Source organism: Pezoporus wallicus, unplaced genomic scaffold (genome assembly GCF_028554395.1).
Source record: "Pezoporus wallicus isolate ANWC-B61680 ecotype Strahan unplaced genomic scaffold, APGP_CSIRO_Pwel_v1 contig_5767, whole genome shotgun sequence".
NCBI lineage: Eukaryota > Metazoa > Chordata > Aves > Psittaciformes > Psittacidae > Pezoporus > Pezoporus wallicus.
The window spans coordinates 9468243-9492777 of NW_026640599.1; the positions used below are offsets into that span (position 1 = coordinate 9468243).

Below are 24535 nucleotides of genomic sequence, written 5' to 3' on the forward strand. Positions count from 1 at the left end.
AACCATATAGTTTGGAGCTGGCTTCTACCTGACATGATGGGGTGAATAAATATTAGTGGTCTCAGTATGCTTTTACCTCTTATGAATCAGCATGCATTTCCTTAGAACAATCAGAGCTAAAATTGGTCTAATATCTTGAAAGAAGACATGCAGCTCATTAAATTTCCCAGTAATGAGTTAAACTGGCAATGGGCTGTGTTCCATTTCTCCTAGTTAAATGTCATCCTTAGAAAAGGAAGTTAATGTTTTGCTTGGAAAGCAGGTGGTGAGATATTTCTGCACTAGGATTTATGATGGACAGCAATAATGTAAGAGCAGGTACTTACCTTATTTTGATGATTTTGGTTTGGTTTTGATTTTTTTTTTTTTTTTTCCCCAGATCATGATTCCATACGAAAATAGAACAAGTGAGGTGATGTACAATAAAATGAACATATCGGAGCTTAGTGCCATGATTCCACAGGTTCGTTGGGAATAATTGCAAAGCTATTCTTTTAATGTCTAACCTATGTAATTTAGATTGCCTTTAGTGGTCAGAGCAGCATGTTAAAGGAACATCATCAGGAATGTGTGTACTCAATTATGGCAGATGTCATTTTAAATACAGTTACGAGTTTACTGAGGTTTGAAAACACATGTAAAGACAAAATGAGATAGTTTCTAAAGTCTTCATAAGATTTGAGACCATTGCTCTCAATGGTGCACTTTAGTTAATAAATCATCTGTCTTCATAATCTGCTTTAACCAGCCTCTCTTTTGTCATTGCAGTTTGACTGGCTGGGATACATCAAGAAGGTGATTGACACCAGACTCTATCCTGAGCTCAAAGATATAGGTCCTTCAGAAAATGTGATTGTCCGTGTTCCCCAGTACTTCAAAGATTTATTCAGGATACTAGAAAATGAAAGGAAAAAGTAAGGATCCTATGATAGTTTCACGCACATTTATGAGAGGACATCGCTTTTCCTGTTTTTCTTTTTTTTTATTTGCTTTTTTTTTTTAATGTGTTTCAGATAATCTTGGAATCAAGTCTCTAGGCAAAAGGTCTGTTTGGTTTTTTCTGAATGAGGATATAGATATTAGCTTGTGTGTAGCAGGAGAATTTGCAGTTTCAACACCTTAATTTATGGAAAACGTGTTGCATTAAAGCTGCTCTTTGCAGGTGCATTCAGCATCTCTTACTTTTATGGGGTCTTGTACATTGTCAGATTATTTACACCCATAGGACATAGTTGCAACATGCAGGTAGCTTAGATTAAACATAGTAGATGTGCTTTGCACAGGGAAGCAACACACCTTTGGGCAGTGTGATGAAAAAGTGTATGTGAACATGACAACCGATTTCAAAACATCATTATTGATGTCATCCAAGTGATCTCTGTTGGGGCATGTCTCTGAGCTTTTAAAAAAATATTGTTAGGCTGTTGTTTCAAAAAATAATTTTTTGCTGATTATGCAGTACTGCCACAAATAAGCTTATGTTTCAGAAAAAAAGACTAATTCAGAAGCATTATATTGTTGCTCTGTGTCTCCAGTGACAGAATGTTTACATTAATTTGTAGTACCTGTAAAAATAACACAGAAATTGAACAATACAAAAAATAAAAATGATTGATCTGCCTTCAGATAAACAAAACATCCTTTCTTTATAAAATTCTAACAGATATCATTAGTGTGCCACCAATCTTAATCTACTGAAGAAGGTCTTCTAAATATTTTGGGCTGTCCATGCTTTTTTGTATCTCATAGTTAGTTACATCACTGGGTATAAAGTGGTGATTTAAGAGGATGTGTATATAGCAAGACAACAGATAATTAGCTATTGCCTCTCTACAAATGCACTTAAACACAAATTTATTCCGTAACTACAGGGTAAATACCTGGAGACTTTTCCTGTTAAGGTCTTATTCAGGGAAAATCTGAGTACTGAAGAGGAGTTAAGCCAGCTGGTGACATGACAGAGGGAGGCTGGAATAATGACTAGAGAGAATGGCAATGCCTGTCTTCAGCAGAGCCCAATACCAGCTTCCTGACTCACACAGGTCAGGAAGTGGGCAAAAGCAGAAGTATATTCATGCTGCATATCTTACAGATGATAATGGTTTGGGCATTTTCTTCTCAGTCTTACTGTTAGAAATTTGCATCATGAAATGTTAGAAGTTGCAAATAGCGCTAAATTCAACCCAAGCAGGCTTCAAATTCTTGTTTGTAAAACCCATCCAAACAGTCTCTGCATGGTAACAAAGATCATGTTTATATGTTAGATGATGATTTTCATTACTTAAAATGTCACAGTCTGCTCCAGAAGTAACCTTGTTATCCGGTCTGAGAAAATTAGGAAATCATCTTAACGTGAACTCCTAACAATGAGGTCTTAACCTTTCCATGTAATGCAAACTCTGAAAGCTAAGAAAGGGCATTTTCTTTCAGGTAATCTCATTTCTTGTTCTCCATATGATATTTTAAAGGTTAAATTAATGCAAACAACATGAATTTGGTTTTTTACTGCAAATATCTAGACCAATCGAATTTGTAGTAAAGCATTCCCAAATTTTGAATTTACTTGAGTGATTAGAATGCCAATTAACTTCTCACCATTTCAGGAGATGCAGCGTCATTAGAAGAAGCAGGTACTTTCATCAAATTCATATCATTTTCCATTACAAACCTTCTATCCCTAAAGTATACTTTTATTCCAATGCCTTGTGTGTCCCCTTCCCAGATGAGCAACCTGCTGTCATAGGTACTATTCAAAATGGCAGAAAAAAGTAAGGATCTGTCAAAGTACTCTGTGAAATTTGTTTCAGGTGGAGGGAAGAATGGAGGGAAAATTAAGTCTAGTTACAGAAGCTGTTCTTCATGATGAAGGTGACAAGCTGTGCGGACTCACAATAATCATATTAAAAATTGCTTCCTTGGAGAACCTGCTGAATAATCTTGAATTGTGAAATCATTCACATGGCAATATTATTATAAAATAGCACTTTGGCAGGCTGTAGAGTGAACTTTGTAGAATGAGGAAGTTATCTACTTGACAACCCTGCTGCATATAATCATGTTACTGTGTAGAGTTTGAAGTATGTGTAGCTGTGTAGTTTGGAGGTCTGTCTGAAATTCCCAAGCCAGGGCACTCCTGTGAATCCAGCCTAGGAGCATGGCTGTCTGTTGAAAGCTGCCCAAGAAGCTGGGTAACTAGCCTAGCAGGAGTTTCCATTAGCCCTGAGCTAGGAAATTTAAATCATGCCAGGTGTTCAGTGCTGAAATCAAACTTTGTAAGAAGTCTTCAGGGATTTCTTTAGTTTTTTAAGGTACTGACTAATTTTAAATGGAGTTTATATCTATTACAGGAAGAAGAGTATTGTTGAAAACCTAGATGTAGCTGCGGTATCAATAAGATAATGGCAGAGCTCAAATACAGCTGTGCCATGTAAGACAATAAACAGGACTGCGCTATCACCTCTTGGGAGCCCCTTATACCCCTTCCCTTTTTACTTGTGTGCTGGGGCTTTATGTGTAAGCTGTAAAGAGGACACAGTATATTGTGTCATTGTTGGAAATGTTTTCAGCTGTTGAAGGAAGCAGCTTTATCATTCTCATGGATGTCGGAATGAATAACTGGTTTCCTTTGCCTTACCTTACCCTCCATCTTTATAGTGTAGGACAATTAATAGAGAAGCACATTGTAATTCCTGAAGCATGAGAGGCATTTTCTTTAGGGAGGGATGGGGGCACTAGATCTCCTTTCTGGTCTTCACATCCTCTGAAACATTAGAGAGAAGTTACAATAGCTTGAGTTGAACTAGTGCCTCTAGCAATAGAGGTGGAATTTTTTCAGTACTTATAGTTTGATTCCTGACTCAATTCTGAATATGATTTTCAAACAGATCTCAATATTTCTGAAAGGGATTTTTTCCTTAAAATGTCAAGTAATTTGTCCATCTATCTCATATTTAATCTATCCTCTTTAATTACTACAATGTCTGTTGATTAAAATATTACAAATTCACAAAATTTCACATCAGCAATCTACTTTATTCCCAGACAGGGTAGAGAGTTCCTTAGTAAATATTCATAAGATGTGGTGTAATTTTAACTGTCCCAGCAAACAAGCTCTCTACCACTTCCTGTGGGAGTGTGTATCACACTAATGGTCATATTGGTTAAGAGCAAGCCTACGCTTTCTGTAACAGTCTTTTTTGATGTTAAAATAGGGTACTATGTACTGTACTCTTCTGACAGGTTACAAAAACAAATGCCCTGATTTTATTGAAAGAATAGAGAAGATTTTTATGTTTTATGTGTGCGTTGGATTTTGCTCTGACCCTCAGTGTACTTACTTGTGAAACTGGGATGAAAATCACCTCAAGATATCACTGTTGGCATTTACTAACCAAAATGTGTCGGTTTCTAAACCAAATGAAGATGACCAATTAATTTTGTATAGTTAGCCAAAAAAGGTAAAATGATCATCCCCAAAATAGGTAAACAAATTCAAACAAAATATGATTTCTTTTTTGTTTTGAAAAACAAAATAAAGAACACTGCCCCTCGAAGAAACTTACAACAGCAAAACCCCTCATGCTTTGCCCCCATTGCTGCCCTCCATCAAATAGACATATCTGGGCTTTGAAGCAAAGCCTTCCTATTGTTTTTTGGTTTTTTTTTTCATCTTATGCATTGGTGAATTCTGGTGTGATTGCAATCAGGAATTATTATAATCTCATCAGGCGACTTGGTTTTAGGATGTGTCAGCCTTCTTTCCCTTTCCAAATTAAAACAAACCTCAATTAGTTGCGAGATATTTCCTGAAACTGACAGCTGCCTTCATTATTTACGTCTGATACAAAAGTTTCTGAATTCCTGTTGGCATTAGTGTCTGTGAATAAGTCACCTTTTGGAGACTCATCCTTGACATATTTTAGTCTTTTATACACTACCAATTTGACAGAGATTCCCCAGCTTAACCAGAAGGAAAAACAGCACTGGATGAGAACAGGAAGCACACCGAATGGAGAATTGATTTTTTTTTTTTTTTTGGTAGCAATTAAATACTGAATTGTAACCTATAATTGGTTTATGATAGAGATCTGTTTAGCTGGGGTTTTTAACCTAAGACTTTTAATCGAAATGAAGTCTTTAAACCTTTTAGTCTTTAGGACTTGCATAAGTACTGTTGTAGATCCACAGAGTAGTTACAGCAGGAGCATGGATGCTATTCAGCTCTGCTGAAAAACATGAGGCAGAGTTGTGAGGCTTGTGGAGTTCTAGTCATTTACAAAAACAACAAGAGCTGAGCATTTTTAGGGTGCTTCAGTTGCTATTGAGTAAGGAAATTCCACATTGTCAGAAATATGTTAAATGGAAGATCTATACTTTCTGGTATTTCATAGGTTGGAATTAATTTTTGATGACCCTAAAGCATTATCTCAGAATGGTTTGATCATCTAAGCAGAGCTAACTGTTTTAAATTTTGTAACATGTACTGTGTTATAAATGTACATTATTCATGCTAAAAAGAACTTTTTTGGATCCGTTTTACAATTGTTGTGGGAATTTGTGTATACTATATGATATATCTGTATACTAAAAGATGGAATATGTCCAGTGTGAGAGACGAAGTGTATAACAGGCAGGATTTATATATACACCACAGCAATTCTCTACTCTCCTGTAGAAGCTGCACTGGTCACAAAGACCAGTAAGTATCAAGCCTTTGAAGTGGCAGTTGGCTTGAGATTGCCACCCATCTGCTCTTGGTGTGGTGTCCCACTTGGATGTGTACATGCTGCTGAAGTTACTGGGTCATCATGTGCTCAGTCACCTATAGAAAATATGTAGTTATAGTTTGCCTTAAACCTCTCCATTCTCACCTCTTGGTCACCCAGCCAGGGAGGTGATAAAGAGTATAAGCTTCCATCAACATATCCTGAGCTGGAGGCTTTGTGTGGGTGTACTGGAGCCTGGCTAGAAGCAGTCCATAGCAGCATATTTGCTGCAAAGGAGCAGTTTTCCTCCCTATGGAGAAGTTTGTGGCCTACCCCAAATGTTATATATATCCCAATGTAGAGCAAACAACACGTGGATATCCATAATCTTAGAGCAATGGCTATCCATGCAAAATATATTGTGTAACACAAGATGAGAATAATATGTGTAGGTGATTATTGGACTTGTTTTGGGGCTGAAGTTGAATTGCATATTTCACAATGCACATTTACCTCACAGAGCCACTGCTGAGCATGGGGAGAGCTCTCAACCTAGACTAGATAAATCCTCCATTCAAGCGCTTGAAGTTTTAGAAAAGGGACATGGGTGTCAGGTCTCCTGGGAATTTTAAACAAGTTCTTCCAGGATCTCTCAGCCTCACTTTTTATGATTGTTGTTACCGAGACCTCAGTTTTTGGTATTTCAATTATTCATCTGACAAAATAAGAGGGGTAGTACTTTAATAACTGTATGGGTAGTAAGAACTTCTAAAAGCATACTGATAACTTATAATGTAAGATACGAATATGAGGTATTGATAGGATATTTGAGATGAACTGTTATCTATTCTGTTTCATAGTTATGATTTATGTGGTCTAGCAATGAAGAGAGATAACATTCACTTTTATTTACAAAAGAAAAAAGAGTTATTTTCTTATCTCTGGATAGAACTTTTATGCAACTCTTCTTATGACATGTTTCTTGCCACTTCTATAGAAAACAAAAATGGTCTTTTGAAAAAAATAATTACCTGAAAATAACATACTAAGAAATTGGCTCATTATAAATATCCCCTAGAAGATGATTATCATGGTACAATTACATATTAGGTGATTGCATTCGTACAGATTCTTCTGTGTGATAGGGATTTATCAATTTGGTCGTCACTCATTAATTTTCAAGGTGAAATTTCCACCATTCAGTTGAAATGTTTGCAGAGATATTTATGTGAGTAGTTTGTAGTACCTCATATGCTATTAGATGTCTGATAAAAATATGTCTAATTTAACAGGACTCTTGCTAACTATCTGGTGTGGAGGATGGTTTATTCAAGGTTATTTAACCTCAGCAGACGTTTTCAGTACCGGTGGCTGGAATTTTCTCGGGTAAGTTAGGGCTTTTATAGCATTTACAACAGTACCAGTGTCAATAATATTGGTTTCCCTTACAGCTGCTTATACCTTTGCAAAATATGGAATGTTTTCCATGCTAGGTAAATTTCTTGAATGAACATTTGTTGTTGAAGACTCCCTCTAAACCAATCAAGACATACATATTCTTGCATATGACACAAAGGAAAACTTTTATGTTAAGGAGTTTTTGAGACACCTCTTTAAAAACCTTAGTCTTCGTATGCAGAAACCTGAAAGCTGTAAAATTTTCCAGTTAAATGCCAAGGCTGTGACCTGTGCTGTTCCTGCAAGCCAAAATTGTTTAGCCAAAATCCAATTTTAAGAAAAAACTCCTACTGTTTACACATGCGTGAATATAGCTCTGGTAAAACTAAAGTCCAAGACTTCATCTTCTCTGAGGTTGTTCAAACCTCTCTCATGCTCTAGTGCCAGCTTTACATGAGCTCTGGCATATACATACAGCAGCCATTTCTACAGAGAAGCCAATCAGATGCCTTCCAGCCTGGGGCTGCAGAAGCCCCAGAACACATTCGTCACCAGCCCAGTCTGTGAGAGTAGACCTAATTATCTATGAAGTTATATGGGCATTTATGTAAAGCACATTTATTTGATTAAGTGAAGCCTGAACAGAAAACCACCCTGATAATCCTATAGGCAGCATAGAGGCTCTTTAAGCAAGCCAAGGATGAAACTGAAACTGAAAGATGCTTTGTCTTGTTTCTAAGCTACCATAGTTTAAAATGTGAACTTTTTGTTTGTCATTGAGAAAATTAGCTGCTTGGTGACATTATGACAACTTGAGTCTGGCATGATGCTGCCAGTGATGTGGTACAGGAGGTGCGGGTGCTCTGTTCTCCCTAGTGAGGCATGCAGGTGCCTAATTGAAGCACCCATAATGTCTTTCCTTGAACAGTAGTGGAACAGTTCTGAGTGGATCACATGCCTAAAAATCAACTCAAATATCTTGATGGAATCTATGCAGGAAAGGCAGTTTCTTACATTTCTGAAATCATATTCAAATCAGTCTTGCTAAAGATACCATTTTCTTCATGCCAAAAATATGAGAAACAGCCTGTCAGAATCACAGCGACAAGTTTGTGTGTCCCCTCCTTGGGTATTCCTAGCTAGCCAGGTAAAATAGATTGATGCTGGCCATTAGCCATTCTGCAGCATAATACTGAGTTATATTGAACTATAATATTGCCAGGAAAATTCCTAAAAGGAAACCTTAAACTTTGAATATTATGCTTTTTGATATGGTAAGTAGCTGTTGACACTGGGTACTTTCTCCAGAAGCTTAAGGATGAATCTAATTCACTTTGATTCAGTCCTTATTAACAATGTCATCAAGGGTTTTCATGTAAGTAGCTGTGAAAACTTAAGAACAGCACAGCAATGGCAGTGAGTCAGCAGCTCATTCCCATTATCTACCCGTGGGATCTGGAGATGGAGAGTTAGTTAAGTGCAGTAAACAGCAATAGCTAATAGTTAATAGCTAAGGTTAAGTGCAGTAAAGAGCTCAGGGGAACAGACTTCAGAGGTCAACAGAAAGGACATGGGAAATGGAGTCCAAGGCAAAGGTTTGAAAGGCTTTTTTGAATAGATTTGTTCTGTCAGAGGCTGGATGACTAAGGGCACACAGATCCTTTGGGATCGTAAAAGGAACCCAGCAACCTCTTGCCAGGTGAGTGAAGAAAACATTGGATGACTTGTTAAAAGTCATGACCATTAGATGAATCAGTGACCCCTAAAGAAAACGATATAATTAATTAATTAATTCATTCATTCATTCAGCCTCACCCATCATAAACATAGTATTTTTTCACTAGGTTTTCACTTTCTAGTGGTGCTTTTTTACATCTTTGTATTGAGACACTTAAAATCTTTGCAAAGAGAGGAAAAAAGGCATGATGAAACGTCAAAAATCTTCAGGTTGAGAAATAGGACAGACCTGCTGACTCCAGAGAAAATACTCTGATTACCACATCAGCAACTACTAGCAGCTCCTCTGCAGTGGCGCTTTGAGTCATAGCGAATGTGCAGTGGCACCTGGGAAGAGATCAGTTAACTGTGCCGTGGAGCTCTAAATTGACTGGGAGGGCTTGAAACCTGCTATTTATAGTCGCTGTTACTACCTGAAGTATTGTGTTTTAGAGTGGTATATTAATATTAGGAGGACTGTTTTAAGGGAGTTCTAGTTGGCTGTTGTAACGTAAATATCAATAAACCAGCTGTGAGGTATAATCCATTCCTCTAGGCTCTATTTTTATTGGTCTCACAGCCTGTGCTGCCTTTCTGTCCTCCTTACAGTCTAGCTGCTCTCAAAATAATGATAATTATTGTGTTGAAATAATAATACGTCACATTCTAAAAGCCAGCTTTGTCTCCTGACTTTTTCTGCGGCTGATGTATAGTCAAAGCTTTTGGAAGGAATTTCAAGCTCTGATGACTAATGCCATGACTCCCTTTCTTTCCCTGCATCAGGAAAAAGCTCTATTGTAGTTTTGCTTGGACCTTGGAGAGAAATTTTCCTCTCTACCTTTTTTTTTCTTTTTCTTTTCCTTTTTCTTCCCCCCTTTTTTTTTCCTTTTTTTTTTTCAATGCTTTGTCATATGTTTTAGAAAAGGAGCTTGTTTTCAAACTTGGCTCTATTTAGGAAACTATTACCTTATTATGTATTGGTTTGGCTAACGTGGTTTTCTTACAGAAACAGTGTTCTCTCTGTCATTGAAAATCTATTTGCAAACCTACAGTATTAATAAAGAGCATTTGAAAATGCAATTCACTGGTGGCTTTAAGTACAAGTCATTGATTAAGCTTAATTACAGACAATTTGATGGAGAAAATCAGTCTTTGAGCTACCAAATTATCTAACCTTCAATAGCTGAGGGATAAGCTACTCTGGAATTTTCCAATGGAATCCTTTCCTACTGGAAAACAACAAATCCAAAACCTCCAGTTTTGCTAGAAATTTAATCTTGAGCTCAAAGGAGGAGAAAACTGGGAAAAAGGCTCAAAAACTGCTGATCAATGCTTAAAAGGCTTTCATAATCTGTGAAAGGCCAAAATCCCTATCCATCCTAACCTGGTCTGGTGTTGACTGTATTCTGCTTTTACATAGCTGACTGGTGTTAACTACTGAACTGTGATTTTGCTTATTCTCTGTGAAAAATCTTAAGAAGTTCCTTAAGTGGAAAGGGAACTCTTTGAACCTTGAAAACAAAAAAGAATTTCTTAAATCAGCACTGCTATTGTTTACATGGACCCATCTTGTATTTTGTTGTATTTTCTTATTGTATTTTTTTTTTTAAATGAACTTCTACCTTGATGAGAAAATGTAATGTTGAGGGGGTAAGCAACCGCAGTAACTTTATTCTCATAAGAAACAGAAACAAAAGCAGCAATGTGCTTGAGCTCAGAGATTTGTCATAGCACTTGATGAAAATGTTAATAACTGTATTGTTATTGTTTCCTTTTAGTAACTATTTGACAAGCACACTTTAGACTATCCTGTATAAAGATGCAGACTTGTTCTTCTTAAACAGTATAATGTTATGACCTACTATCTACACCTGCCAACAGGTGATCCATGGAACCACAACTTTGCTGCCCCAGTGGGATAAATGTGTGGACCTTGTTGAAAATGCTCTCCCTTATGTTGTGGGTAAGATGTTTGTGAATGCCCATTTCCAAGAAGACAAGAAAGAGATGGTGAGTCCTCTGAGATCTCTGTGGCTTCCTCCTCTCAAATTGCCCCGATGTTAGATCAAAATTTAAAAAGAGACAAGAATCTTTAAAATACTTGAATAGGGGAAAAAAATATAGGGAAAAAGTGGAACAAATCTGAAGAACCGTCACCTTTCTGTCCATCTGGGCACTTATCATTCTTTCCATCTGCAGCTCTTTAGACAAATATGTAACCAGATCAAAGCTAGGTTGAACATAATTAATTTGTGTAAATGATGACAATCAGGCTGTGCAGGAAGAGAGTGAGGGGTATTGATGAGAAATGGTTTAATATAGCTAGCGTAACTCATAGTATTTAGCTGCCTAGTTAAAAGACTAGTCAAGACTGCTTCAGGGAGACCCTTTTAAAAGCTGACTTTGCTACACCTGTAGTCCAAACAAGAAAAGTGTAACTGATGTCTGGCCTGAATTAAAGGAAGCTTAGAGCCATATAGAGTTTATATTTGTGATTCAAACCTTTTCAAATCTCTTTTGCTCCATGGTGAAGGAAAATAGTCTTCCATGCTGCTGAGTTCAGCAAACAGCTTTTAGCTGGACATTCATCCTCTCTCTAAATCTTCAAGCATAGCTGCATTATCACTTTTCTTAATAATATATTCAAATGGTTATTTACTTTTCACAGTAAGTTATGACTTTCAGTTAATATTTTTCTCATAAAGGTTTCCAATATCTGCTTTTCTGGCCATTGATTTCCCAACAATAATCAGTTTAAAATCAGCTAATTTAGTCATTGAACTTATCTCTCAGTGCAGGAGCGCCAAAACCATGTGAAATAGCATCCTGCACTGAGAGCAACAGCTCTGTGATAGCCCTTCACTGCCCTGGCTCAGTAGCCTCAGCTTGTCTGTTTGACTTTGTCTGGTTTGACTGTTTTCTCAGGGAAGGACTCCATTATAGACAGACCAACACTCTGATTTGGCTTGTCCAAATATCTGTGACATGTGTTTCCCTCTCAGGTCCTGCATTTCTTCTGCTACAGCTGGTGTTTCTTTGGCCTTCAAACGGAGTTTCCTCTATGAGATCCAGTTTGTCAGTCTCCTGCTTCTTGATTGAGTTTGTAATGCGCTATTTGCCAGTTTAGTGGCAAATACATTTCAGGGATACACAGTATGACTTCTGCGCAGGATAAGAGGGAAGAAACTGTAAGAAATGTACACGTTATGGAGGCCACTTTTTCATGTTTGTATATGGAAGGAGAATTATGAAAAGTCGATAGAGAATGATTTTCTGTTGAAATGTGGCCTAATTAAAATATTTCTTAGCGTGTATATTCAATTCAGACCAACTTTTTGCAAAACTATTAAGTCTGAAATCACAATAGCCTCCATAGTAAGAAATTAATATACAATTTATAGTGTAGATCAAAAGATTCAGACTTGTAGCGACCTGCCCTTGGAGATAAATCAGATACAAGTGAAATTTGTTTCAATCTGTTTAAAAGTGTGTTTTTCAAGGTAGTCATTTGCGGTGTTATAGTTTTTGTTTCACTGGATTTCAGTTCTATTTTTCTTTATTAAGCACTAAGGAGGCACTTGAGAAAAGTACTCTTATTTGTACAGACTTTTTTTTATCTTTTTTTTCTTATATATTTTTCTTTTTTCCTTCTGGCTCATGGCATATATCTGTCTATGATAAGCAAATCCTGAGTTGTGGATAGTATGCGTTCTTTTTCCTCACGTTTTGTGCCTGATGTTTCATACCTTAGACACTTCACTCCTTTCATCAAGAAAGACATTATTTGTGTCTAAATATAGCACTGTTTCTAGCCCAGAGTGCCTGCGGTGTTTCTTACAGCTATGCCTGAGCAGTTTCAGTAATAACTTTGATAGCAGGAATAGGTTTCTCCCCCTGCCCCCTGCAGCTACAACTGGTGCGTAAAACCTAAGTATGCACCGGGGCCCAGCTGCAGAGCTTGAGTTTGAACTTGCAACCTGCAAATAGAGGGAGTTCACCTCATTAGTGCACTAAGTTAATTGAGTCAGTGCTCTGTCATCAATATCTTTAAGTTACCCTATTCCCTGGGATGCAGTTTACTGTGACTGTTGAATGTTCAGTCATATTTAATGCTAGACCTGTTCCAATTGTTCCATATTGCCTCTAAAAACAATAAAATGTTTTTTGAAAAGAGTAGTAAAAACTGAGTAATCAGTGGAGCTTTGCTATGTTTTGTCTGGCTCTACCACAAATAAAGAAGAGTTCCAGCTTAAAATATACAGCCGATATATATATATGGCAATTTAGGTAAAGGTAACATTATTTTCCAGGATTTAGTCCCCACGTTTCGGAGCTACTAGGTCCATAAAATAAAATTATATAAATCTCTGGTACTTGATGTTTTCATTATTATTAAATGCAACGTAACTGATAGTACAAAGATGCAGTAAGTCTTCATCCAATGATTATCTGTCATGTCTTGTGCTATCTCAACTTTGGTTTGGTCTGTACTAAGGGACTCAAGCAATGACTGGATCCCCCCAGTTACCTCACTCTCACACTGTTCTCAGTGGCTACCTGTTATGAAGTTCATCTATTGATATATAAATAGAAGCAGCTGATTGCATACACCTTTCTGGTCTGTGTTACCAGGTGGATACATAGCCATGAGGGCTTTTCTGATCTTTAGACTGATATAATGCATGTCTTAGTGACTAGATTTCTTGTTTTCTGTCATTTAATGTGCATACTCACTAAACACTGCTATTATTATTTCTTTACTTGCCTGTGATACGCTGGTGGGTTTGTATAGATGTCTGAAGAAGCAGTTAAGATAAAACGGGTGTGGGTTTCCTTAGCTTTGCACAAATGCAAGCTGTCACTGGTGGTTCAAGACCACAGAAACAGTTAAGGCTGCTCAGTGTTGAGAGCCATGCCCTCTGTTCCTGCAGTAAGTAAAGGGTAGGAGTCCTTCACAAATACAGCTAAATACAGGCCAAATATTTGCATACTGCTTTGTATTTGGATCATGATACTGTTAGCCCAAATTCCACCCCTTGGCAGTATTGTAAGGCATGTCTCAGTCTGACATAAACCAAACAAGGCTACAGATGCTGTTTCTGGAGAAAAGGCTTTGTTTGTGCAAATGCCTTGCAGCTAGCTCCTTCTTCTCCATGGTCTAGTGATCTAGAGCCAAAGTATCAGAAATCTTCCCAAATCACTGCAAATCTCCCAGTATTTTTTATGATTTTAAGATAGACATTCTCACAATTGTGACATGAAAAGATCAGCAGTGAACAGGTTGTGTGGTACATGTGAAGGAAAAGAAAATGGAAAGAAAGATATTTTCAGAAGAAGTGTCTGGATTTGAAACTCCTCTGGATTTCTCCAGAGAACTGGAGAAAAAACAAATTAGCCTTCAAGGAAAAGAGCAGGTACTGTCTGATTTGGAATCATTCCTGGTCTAACCAAATCAATTACTCCTGCATGCATCAAACCTTTTCTTGCAATGATTCTGCCATGACATATTTTACTGGGGAGGATTTTGCTAAATATTTTTCAGATGGAGGAGTTGACTGAAGGAATTCGCTGGGCTTTTATTGACATGTTGGAGAAGGAAAATGACTGGATGGACTCTGAAACAAAGAGAAAAGCTTATGAGAAGGTAACAAATATAAATGTTGAATGGGTAAATTCCTGTTATGGTGAAGGTTTGATTTGAGTGAAAACAGAATGTCATGAACTGTACTTGCAGTTCCAGTTAGCTACTCATCATTTTGTTCATGAAGGAACACGTGCCACATTTGTACAGCTAGAAGTTAAGCCGTCTGAACTCCTGCTTCTCTGCTGAAGTTACTTTTATTACCACTCACCTGCCGACCGATACCCAGCCCAACTGAGCAGTGATCTAGCCCTTCCAGGTAACTGTCCCCAGTTTATATATTGGGCATAATGTGCTGTGGTATGGAATACCTCTTTGGCTAGTTTGGGTCAGGTGTCCTGTCTCTGCTTCCTCCCATCTTCCCCTCCTCCCTGGCAGAGTATGAGTCACAGAAAGTCCTTGGTCAGAGTAAACATTCTGACCAGCAACTAAAAACATCGGTGTTATCAGTGCTGTTCCCAGGCTGAAAGTCAAAAACACAGCACTGCACCAGCTACTGAGAAGGAGAAAAATGACTGCTACTGCTGAAGCCAGGACATAGGATCACACCAACCTACAAACTGAAAACGGTGTCTAAAATATCTGGGACAGTTGAGGGTATTTGGCTTGAAGATGGAGGATCCAGCCTTGAAGGGAATATGCAAATGGTCCAGGTCCTGTACCTTGTCCAGTGCCATGGTGGGAGGCCTACCTTGAAAGCCGTTTTCCAGGAGTGCAATGACCATTCCAGCTGACACCCATCTGCCAGTAGAATAATGCCAGTTATGAAGTGTTATGATCAAGGATGGCATTACAGGTCCTGATTACTTTCAGATGGAGTGATGGTAAAATGCAGGAGGTAAAGACAAAGGCCGGCAGAAGTACTCAAAGCTCCCTTTTCACTCTTCTCCCACATTTACAGCATATGATACATTGCAAGGGAGCTTGTCCAAATTCAGAGCTCTGCCCCAGAACAGCAGTCAGAAAAGGCATAAACAAAGAAGAGTGGAAGGCAATGTGTAGGACTGTCTCCTTGTTTGTTGAGGCAATGGGATATTAGTAAACTAGTAAGTACCCTCTGAATAAAATGACATGCAAATGCATCTGAACTGTTCCTGCTTGCTGTGCTTGAATAAAAATAGCAGTGTTTTGTTTTAAAAGCAGATACAGACTTCAAATTATAATTTTTTTTTTTAAATTCTGATGAAAGGGCTGTTGAGACATATTTTCATTGAAAAGTTTTAAATTCCATACACAGCCCGTTTAACTTTTACACAGCAGTGCTCTTCACAGATGTGCAAATGAAACAGAGCTGCCTAAATGCACCAATAAATTCAATAGCAAAAGAACAAGAGTAAGATGCCATTTATTTTCTGCTAACCTGCTGGTTAATAGACTGCAGTTATTACTTCTTACTGGCTGTTATGCTTGGATTTTTACTAGAAATACCGTTGGAAATATAATGATCTTTAATTTAGATATTTGACAAATTTAGTGTAAAATAAGAGCAGGAAGATTTTCTAATTATGTTCTTAACAGATATATCTAACTTTACAGGCATATGCATATCTGATGTTGAGTTTTCTAGCAAACAATCTGCTTAACCATTTTGTTCACAATTTTCTACCTGCCTTTCAGCAGAGAAACAATACAAGCATTGCTGCAAACTAAAAAGCCCTTCTGAAAAGGTCCCCCTTTCCCAGTTTAAGGAGAGTTTTGTTTGAAAGGTAGGTTAGATCTTTTGTAGGTAGAGATGTCTGTTTCTGTTGACACACTGAGCAAGCTTTCTGTACTTTGCTCCCAATTTAGGCATCTCCTTTAAGTTTCTAAAGTTGATGGGGTGTGTCTGTGCTGAACACGTGACAAACTAAATTCAAGCAATACAATAAGACATAGTACTACAAATAGCAAATTGTTTAAATCCATTCTCATTGAAAATTGATCAAAATTACTTGAAAAACAATTTTATAGTTTACTGATATAAGAGCAAGGTCAAGCTTGTAAGACACAAGCGTTATGTGATGACTTAGAAATTACACCAACAATTACATAGTAGGGCTTATAAATTTAAGTTCAAATTCACAGAAACTGCTAGATGGCTAGAAGGAAAGCCTCCAGAGAGACACCCTAGTAGATTTCCAGACATGCAGTTTGTGCATGCTTATTAAATGCTACTTATTGCTAATGATAGGTACTGGCTTTGTCCCAGGACATTTGGATGGGCATGTTTTTAGTTCAAGAGATAGATTCATTAGATGTATTGTCAGATAATTCACTGGGGAAATCTTCAAAATCTGTTACTGTGTTCCAGTTAAATCCCATGAGCCCAGCACTTTATGCTGTCACTTTTTAAATACTTAGACTTTGATACAGCAGCACAGGCAACTGGAATTTGGAAGTGGGGATTGTTTGGTTGTTTAAAAAAAAAATCAAGTCCAGGCTGAATGAGCAACCTGGTCTAGTGGGAGGTGTATCTGCCCATGGCATAGGGGTTGGAACGAGATGATCTTTCAGGTCCCTCCCAGCTCCTTATGATTCTATGATTACTTTATAATATGCATCTATAAAAGTGACATTTCGTTGCCAATATTTGTCACCCACACCTTGAAGACAGTGCCAGTACTGTGGATTTCACAACTCAGGAAGGAACTTAGTTTGTTCTTGAATTGAAAAGCAAGTTGTGTTTTCTGGGGGGGGGGGGGTGGGGTGGATCTTCTCAGGTTCACATTCTGGACCACTATCAAAATATAGGCAAGTGTTATGACAGTACAGTGGGATGCTGAATGTAGCTTCTTCCAGATGAAGGCAACTTCATTGCTCTCTACAGCCTCCCGAGGAGGGGAATTGGACGGGAAGGTGCTGATCTCTTCTCCCTGGTATCCAGTGGTAGGATGTGTGAGAATGGTTCAAAGCTGTGTCAGGGGAGGTTCAAACTTCACATTAGGAAACATTTTTTTTTACAGAGAAGGTGTTCAAACACTGGAAAAGGCTTCTTAGACAAGCCTGTCCATGACTAAGTCATTTGGACAATGCCCTTAACAACATATTTTAACTTTTGCTCAGCCCTAAATTGGTCAGACAGTTGGAGTAGATGATTCTTGTAAGTCCCTTACAACTGAAATATTCTATATTCTATTCTATTTTTTTCTTTTTATCAATTAAGTAAAGAAAAGAAGTCATTAGGTAAAGAATATCTTGAGTTTTTGTTTACATCAGTAGCTGTCACATTGTCCCTTATAGCAATGCAGAGTAAAGTTCTATGGCAGAACCGCATGCTGCATGGAAATAACTGATTCCTATAATTTTCTTTTTCTCTGAATTTTAATCTCACTGCATTTTTTAATTTTTCAAATGCTCTGGAAAGAAAGGAACTGTAGAAACCTAGTGAGTTTTGTTTACTGGTCCTGATCCATTTAATTTGTCATTAATCCTTTCTTTAACTTCAGGCATAGTTTAATCATTAAAAAAATTTTTACTCATTTCCTGAAAGAAGAATAAGGTCGGTGTGAGATCTGGGTGTCTGGACTGTGAGCATGGAGAGCCTTCCTAGAAAAACTCTTATGCTCCTAATGGTGATTGTATCTTTAGATGACAACACGGTGATGCAAATGGCTTGGCAGGCTTTAAAGAGAATTAGCTGCAAATAGTCTCTGTGATTTGGAAACTCACTGGTTTCCATGTTTTCTGCTGCCTGTTTTCTGACTGGTGCCCACCTTTCTTTTGCTTGGCTGAGACCAAACTTGTATACCTTGCTGTCAGCCTGATGTTTTGCAATCAAAGGGACCATCGACCTCCAAAGGACTTACAAAAGGCCCTCTGGTAGAATCGATGCTTGAATTTTGCTTTAGGCAGCCTGTCAGCTCTATCTAATCACAGTAATGTTTCTCCATCTGTGACTCTCTTTGTGTCTGTCCTGTTGTTTTAAGTTGCTCAGAGGGGATACTACTAATTTGATGAGGACAAACCATATCAAAAGCATCAAATCTGTTAGGCTATTCGATTTAGGGAACAACTGTCTTGCAGTTTAGATTTCCGAGAATTGTCGTTTTAGCCCTTGTGTGCTTTGGAGTGAAGGTTTGACTTTCCCTCTGTAACAAAACAATGTAACGAGATAACATCTAATAAATTCATTCTATCCTCCCTCCGTTCCTCTCTTTCTGCGATCGAAACATGGATTTAATCCAGACTCTCTGAAAGCCAGTCTTGCAAAGAAAGTTTTTAACAAGGTTAGGTGAGTTGCCTGTCCTCACGTGCAGTTCTCACCTAGCTCTCTGGATGGAGCTCATGCTGCTTCCAAGCATGCTCCGAGCCGGAGAGAAGCAGTCGGCTGTGCTGCGATGCTCTGTTTTCTGCCCTGTCCTTCCTCTGCTCTGTTCAAACCTTGCTTTATTGCTCTGTATTTGTCTACCATCTAAAATTTGCTTAAATCGTGCCTGTCAACCTCGCGAATTTTCAACGGAGATATCTGATTTTAAAAAGCAAACAGACAAACAAAAAACCAAGCAAAGGTTAATCTTCTTGTGGATTTAGCCTCTCTTTTTTTGTAAGGGTCATTAAATTTTGTCCTCATTCAAAGAACAGAGAAATTATCCAAATGAGTGCATCTCCAAGGGTGTGTCTGGCAACTGCCTTCAAGTATGTGGTCTGTGAGTTACACAGTTAAGGCAATGCAGAAAGGCTCCCCCATCGGCTGCCCAGGCACCTGGTGAGCTCAGGCCACCTTGCAGCCTCAGAGAAGGGATGAGCAGGTGAAGAGAGGGGGGAGAGAGAGGAGAGCCTTTTGTTTCACTTACAATGGAGGTGGAGCTTGCAGCCAGCTATGTCAGCCAAATGGTATTGACAGCTGCATTTTATAAGGGCAGACTGCAGGGAAAAGGGAGAACCTGCAACTGAAACTTCATTGACATGACTTGTGTGACTCTCATCTTTAAAATAGTAATTTATTGCTGCTGCTCTTTAGAGGATAATTCAATGGAAGATCGTCACTGAGATGTAAAATTGTTCCCTTTCTTGGGCAGGCGCTATTAATCACTATTTTTCCTTCATGAAATACCTTTTGTGCTTGGCTTTAACTGGAAGCTTGAAAAAGAGACTTTTACATAAATGTCTGTTTTTTGAAAGTTTGCAAATCTCCTGTAAAATAGCCTGTATTGTAGAAAAGTTGGTGAGGTTTCTTTTGCTTTGCAATACTATTTTTAAAGTATGGGTGATAAGCCAAAAAAAGCTTGTTTTTCCTATAATAAGATTTTTCTGTAACATTATTAACTTCTTTAGGTCACAGAACATAAATCCCAAGGTCACTGTACAATCATTTTTTGCCTTCTGAACTTGCCTGCGGCTTGGCTGTATTTCTCTCTAAGGAAGTTGCATATGCAACGTTTGTTTTCTTTGCATTTCTCTGAGTCTGAAGGCTGAAGCAAGAGGACCTCAGGAAAATATAAGGACAGTCCATAACTATCTGTATCTCTCTCAGGCAGCCTTAGGTACCTTTGTTTAGCCTAAGGGGTTTGTTCTGCTGCTTTAGAGAGCTACATCAAACCTCCCTAGATAACAGTGTAATTTAGGCCAGTAGTCCTTAGGAAATCAGGAGCCATCTGTATAAGCCTCGATTTAACAAAGTATGGGTACTTTAAATGAGGTAGGTGTTCATAGGTTATCCCACTGAAGCCATTCTCTTCTCAGCTGGAACTTACTGGTAACTGGTCCCCTACTCTCTTTCCTAGTTCTCTGTCATTTTTCTCTCTCCACATTTCGGTGATTTCACTACGAATGTGACAGCCATACTGCTCAGACCAGAGGTCCAATGTCTGGTTCGGACAGCGGCCAAACAGTAGCAGATGTTTGGAGATGAACATAAGGACAGGGCAAGCATGAAGGGATATATTTCCACTATCCTCTCCTGGCCTCTAACAACCTGCAGCCCAGTTGCTTCCTGAACCAGAAGTACTGTCTTTGTATTTATTCATATTTTTCTGGTATAAGTTTGTCTAATGACTTTTTGAACCTCTCCTGGGTTCAGCAGTAGCAGTCATGTTTCTCCTTTGTGGTAGCTGGTGCAGTGCTGTGTTTTGACTTCCAGCCTGGGAACAGTGCTGGTAATACCAATGTTTTTCGGTTGTTGCTAAGTGATGTTTACCCTGACCAAGGACTTTGTGAGGCTCATGCCCTGCCAGGGAGGAGGGGAAGCCGTGAGGAAGCAGAGACGGGGCGCCTGACCCAGGCTAGCCAAGGAGGTATTCCATACCACAGCACGTCATGGCCGGGGTGGGGGGTAACTGGGAGTTACCCGGAAGGACACAGGCTTCTGGGTCGGACTCGTTTCTTGGCCGGTGGTATTGTATTCTCTTCCCTTGTTATTTTCCCTTATCATTGTTGTTGGTGGTAGCGGTGGTGTTTTGTGTTGTACATTGGTTGCTGGACTGTTCTTGTCTCAACCCGTGGGAGTTGCACTCTTTCGATCCTCCTCCCCATCCCTCTGGGATAGGATAAGGGGAGAGCCCCGGGGGGGAGGGGCTCGATTGCTCTCAGCCCGGCGCCACTCACTGGGAGTGAGTGAACAAGCTGTCTGGGTAGGGTTTAAACCACGACAGAACCCACAATTTTTATCATCCATAACTTCCCAATACAGTGAGTTCTGCTGCCTTACTGCATCTGCTTTTGCTTGTCTGGGAAATGTCACCTTCTCCTCCTATGTTTTTGTAGCGGGAAAACAAGAGAATCATAATTGCCTCTTCTTTTCTTGTGCCCACTCTTGCTTCCGTATAAAGCTAGCACAGCAATACATCCAGGGAGTATTTAAGCCTCCTGCATTCGTTCACATAGACTATCCAGGGTGTGCACTAGATACAGTTCTGAAAAACAACTTTTAATTAAGACCCGAGACATACCCAGACAAAAAGGCCAGACACCACCGCTTCAAGAACGGAAATTAATCTTGCTTAATGCCATGCTAACTTTGCACGAAGATGACAAATCATCCAATCTGAAGAGCGGTCACTGGCTGCTCTGCAAAAAGAAAAAATGTCTTTTGTGTCTTGTGCGGTCTGTGGACCCATCCTTTGTAAAATAATGCAAAAATATGACAGAGGAACCAGCCTTCTGTATCTCAAGTGGCCTTATTCTAGAATGAAAGCTAGCGTAAGGCTGACAGAACACTACATTTGGTAAAAGAGGGGGATGGCATTTCTTTCCAGGTTCTTTTAAGATGACTTTATATCTTTGCTTCAAGTATCTCAGAGAACTTTGCAAAGTGTAAGACTGCCTCAGAGCACTAACAGAAACTGCCAGACTCACTTCAGAAGACCTAGGAAAAGAAGGAGAAATTTTGAAAGCCTCTTGAAAGGCATTTGGGCTCTTCACTTCTGTTTAAAAGACAATAGCAGTGACTGCTGACTTTCAAATTTACTGCTTTTATTGAAACTTTGATTTAGATCTTCTTGAAACAACCTTGTAATTTCTAAACTGGAAAGCATAATTCTGCTTAGTGCCACTTGAACCTTGGCCACTCTTTTCCATTGTGGAATTAAGGTTTCTGAAATCAGGGTGGTCTCTGTCTGGATGCAAAAATTCAAGGTCCTGCCTGTATTGTAGAGGTTGCATTTCAAGGAACAGTGAGCAAGTCTCCTGATAAAGTTGAAACATGAGTTAGAGTTCAGAAAAGGCAGGCTCAAGGCAGGCTCACATTTTAACTCTCTTCCTACGTGTCTAAAGCTCCCTTGGACATCAAATATATCACCAGGAGCTTTTATCTTCGTGGTGTAACTCATCTTTATTTTGCTGTGTGCAGGGACTTGTGAAAAGAAGGGGACAACTGGATAGGAATCGGAAAGTGAAGCTGTGCTGCTTGGAAACAATGTAGGGGATTTGAAAAGTTTGCTCTATTTTTCTTGTTTTGGAATTTGGTCTGGACATTGAGGCTACTGCTCCCATACCATCCCTGAGAAGCTGTTTAGAAAATGCCAATGTTTAGAGTAACATTTTTCACCTGGAAGATACAAAGAACGCAAGGTGCTTTCCCTCTAACATAGAAGTGTTCCACACTTCCTCTGAATAAAAAATAGGTCTTCACTTTCCATCAGATTAACAACACTTCTCCTTTTTTTTTTCTTTTTTCTTTTTTTTTGTTTTCAGTCAAATGTTTACTTTTCATTACAGTCATTAATTTTTGAACTTAAAGAATAATCTCTCTCACATCCTGAATTTAATTTAACCTTCTCAGGAGGACTGGGCTTTCCTGTTTAGGAACCACAGGAGATGTTCTTCTCCACTGGCCAGAGCTGAAACTAATACCCATGGCATGTTTGTTTATCTCTTATCTCTGGGGTTAGATCACTGCTGTCAGCTTCTCCCTTGTTATCCAGCTCCTGCTACTGCTCACTCAGTTGTGCAGGGATGTCAGTTCCATTAATAACCTGAACACCGTGCAAACAGATAGTGCAAAACAGGTGAAGGGAGAGGAAATTGTATTTAACCCCGATGTTGCAGCTGTCATTTTTCAGACTTGGCCATAACTCCGTAAGGCCAGAACGTGCATGACATCAAACACTTGTGACAAATCTCATGCTTGAAATAGAAAGAGGGAGAAAGACGGATGGGCACACCTGCAGATGACCAGGGACCAGGGTGAATCTGAAGTTTTTGTAGCAGAAAAGCAACATGAAAGCATTGGTATGCCAGAAGACAGATTGCTTCTTCCAAAGGGCAGCAAGTCCTCCACTGCCCCTGGAAGTCTCAGGCAGTTCCAGCTTTAGCTTTCATTATCTTTGTTGTTTCACCAAGTCAAACTTCCTTCTGTAGAGGAACAAAGACATTGTAGTGCCCCTGGCTCAGCAGTAACAGATATTGACGTATGTGAGACCCATTCTCTGTATGGAGGAGTCTACAAGGACATGCTCAGGTGTCTACTTGTCATTACCTCTCTATTTTCAATGAATATGCATTTCCTGACTGAGGTGATCTCTATGTCCTGTGGTCCTGGGTTCAGCCCACCTGAGCCACCAAGAGGAAAGCTGCCTGCCCTCTGGGAGTGAGCAGAAAGTTCAGCAAGGCAGGGCTGTGGGCTGTGGTTCCCACAAGAATCCTCAGCCTTGGGCATCGAGCTGTCCAGGAACAGCAGCCTGAGCAGCACTTTAACTTGCCCCGGTATTGTACTAGTCATGGAGGTTTGAAGCAAAGCTGTGAAACATTTAAATGGCTTCAGGTACTAGTATTGTTGGAGTTTACTTTTAGAGGTGCTTTATCACAAGGAGGTAATTCCTTTAGAGGCCTTTCAGATGCCAAGACACTGTGCCTAAGAATAAAGCCTTCTTCAGCTGTCCTTCTTTGTGAGGGAGCTGTGAGGTTTCTTGTGCCCAGCTTTCTGGGTAAGTGGCGAGTTCCATCAAAGTGAAAATAAATATATATGTATAATTCATTTAAAAAATAAAAATATACAAAGTTAGGAAATAGTGAGGGATTTGGTCTTGAGTAGAAATTAGAGCATTTCCTGCATATGTTTTTTCTATATTCTGCAGCCTACATTTTTGCCTGTGTATACATTTGCTTTCTCCCATATATTATAAGGCATGGGCAACCTGCAGCATCCTTATTGGTACACTGCTGGTCAGGGTCTCTGTTCAAGCAAAAGGAATTTCTCCCCAGAGGGAAAACTTGCAAGTCCTGAGCCGAGTAATTCTTGTGTTTAGGTCCTTGGTCCCTATTTCAGTTTTAGAATCATGTAAGAACAAGTCTCTACCATGCCTGCTCTCAGCTATATCTAGACTGGATCTGATTCTCACTGGTGGCTAGAAACAAAAAGAGAATTTTTCACATCCTATTCACTAACAAAAAAAAAAAAAAAAATTGCTCTGCAACCTTTGCTTAAACAAAAACAGCCTTGAAAAAGGTAAAAGAATATGAAGTGATGGAAGCAGAAACTAAGGTCAGAAGTTGTCCTTCCCTGGAACAGGTTATTCAGAGTTTTGCATAAAACTGCCAAAGGAAAAGCTGTGGTTACCCATATCCCATACAGCTGTGAGGGAGAGAGAGAGTCCTTGCCCTTTCCTGGTCCCTGAGGCTGCTCCTCTCTTAGTGTTTGGTGCTAGAGATCTCTTCAGCA

The 24535-nt window shown here is 39.1% G+C and overlaps 1 protein-coding gene across 1 annotated transcript in view; it reads left to right on the forward strand.

The window, feature by feature from the left end:
- Positions 1–24535, forward strand: part of PHEX (phosphate regulating endopeptidase X-linked) — a 95119-nt gene that overhangs the window by 31896 nt on the left and 38688 nt on the right. The window contains exons 8-12 of the mRNA XM_057419614.1: positions 380–463; positions 769–914; positions 6998–7091; positions 10701–10829; positions 14362–14463. Of these exons, the coding sequence (XP_057275597.1) occupies positions 380–463; positions 769–914; positions 6998–7091; positions 10701–10829; positions 14362–14463 (555 nt within the window). The remainder of the gene's footprint in view (positions 1–379; positions 464–768; positions 915–6997; positions 7092–10700; positions 10830–14361; positions 14464–24535) is intronic.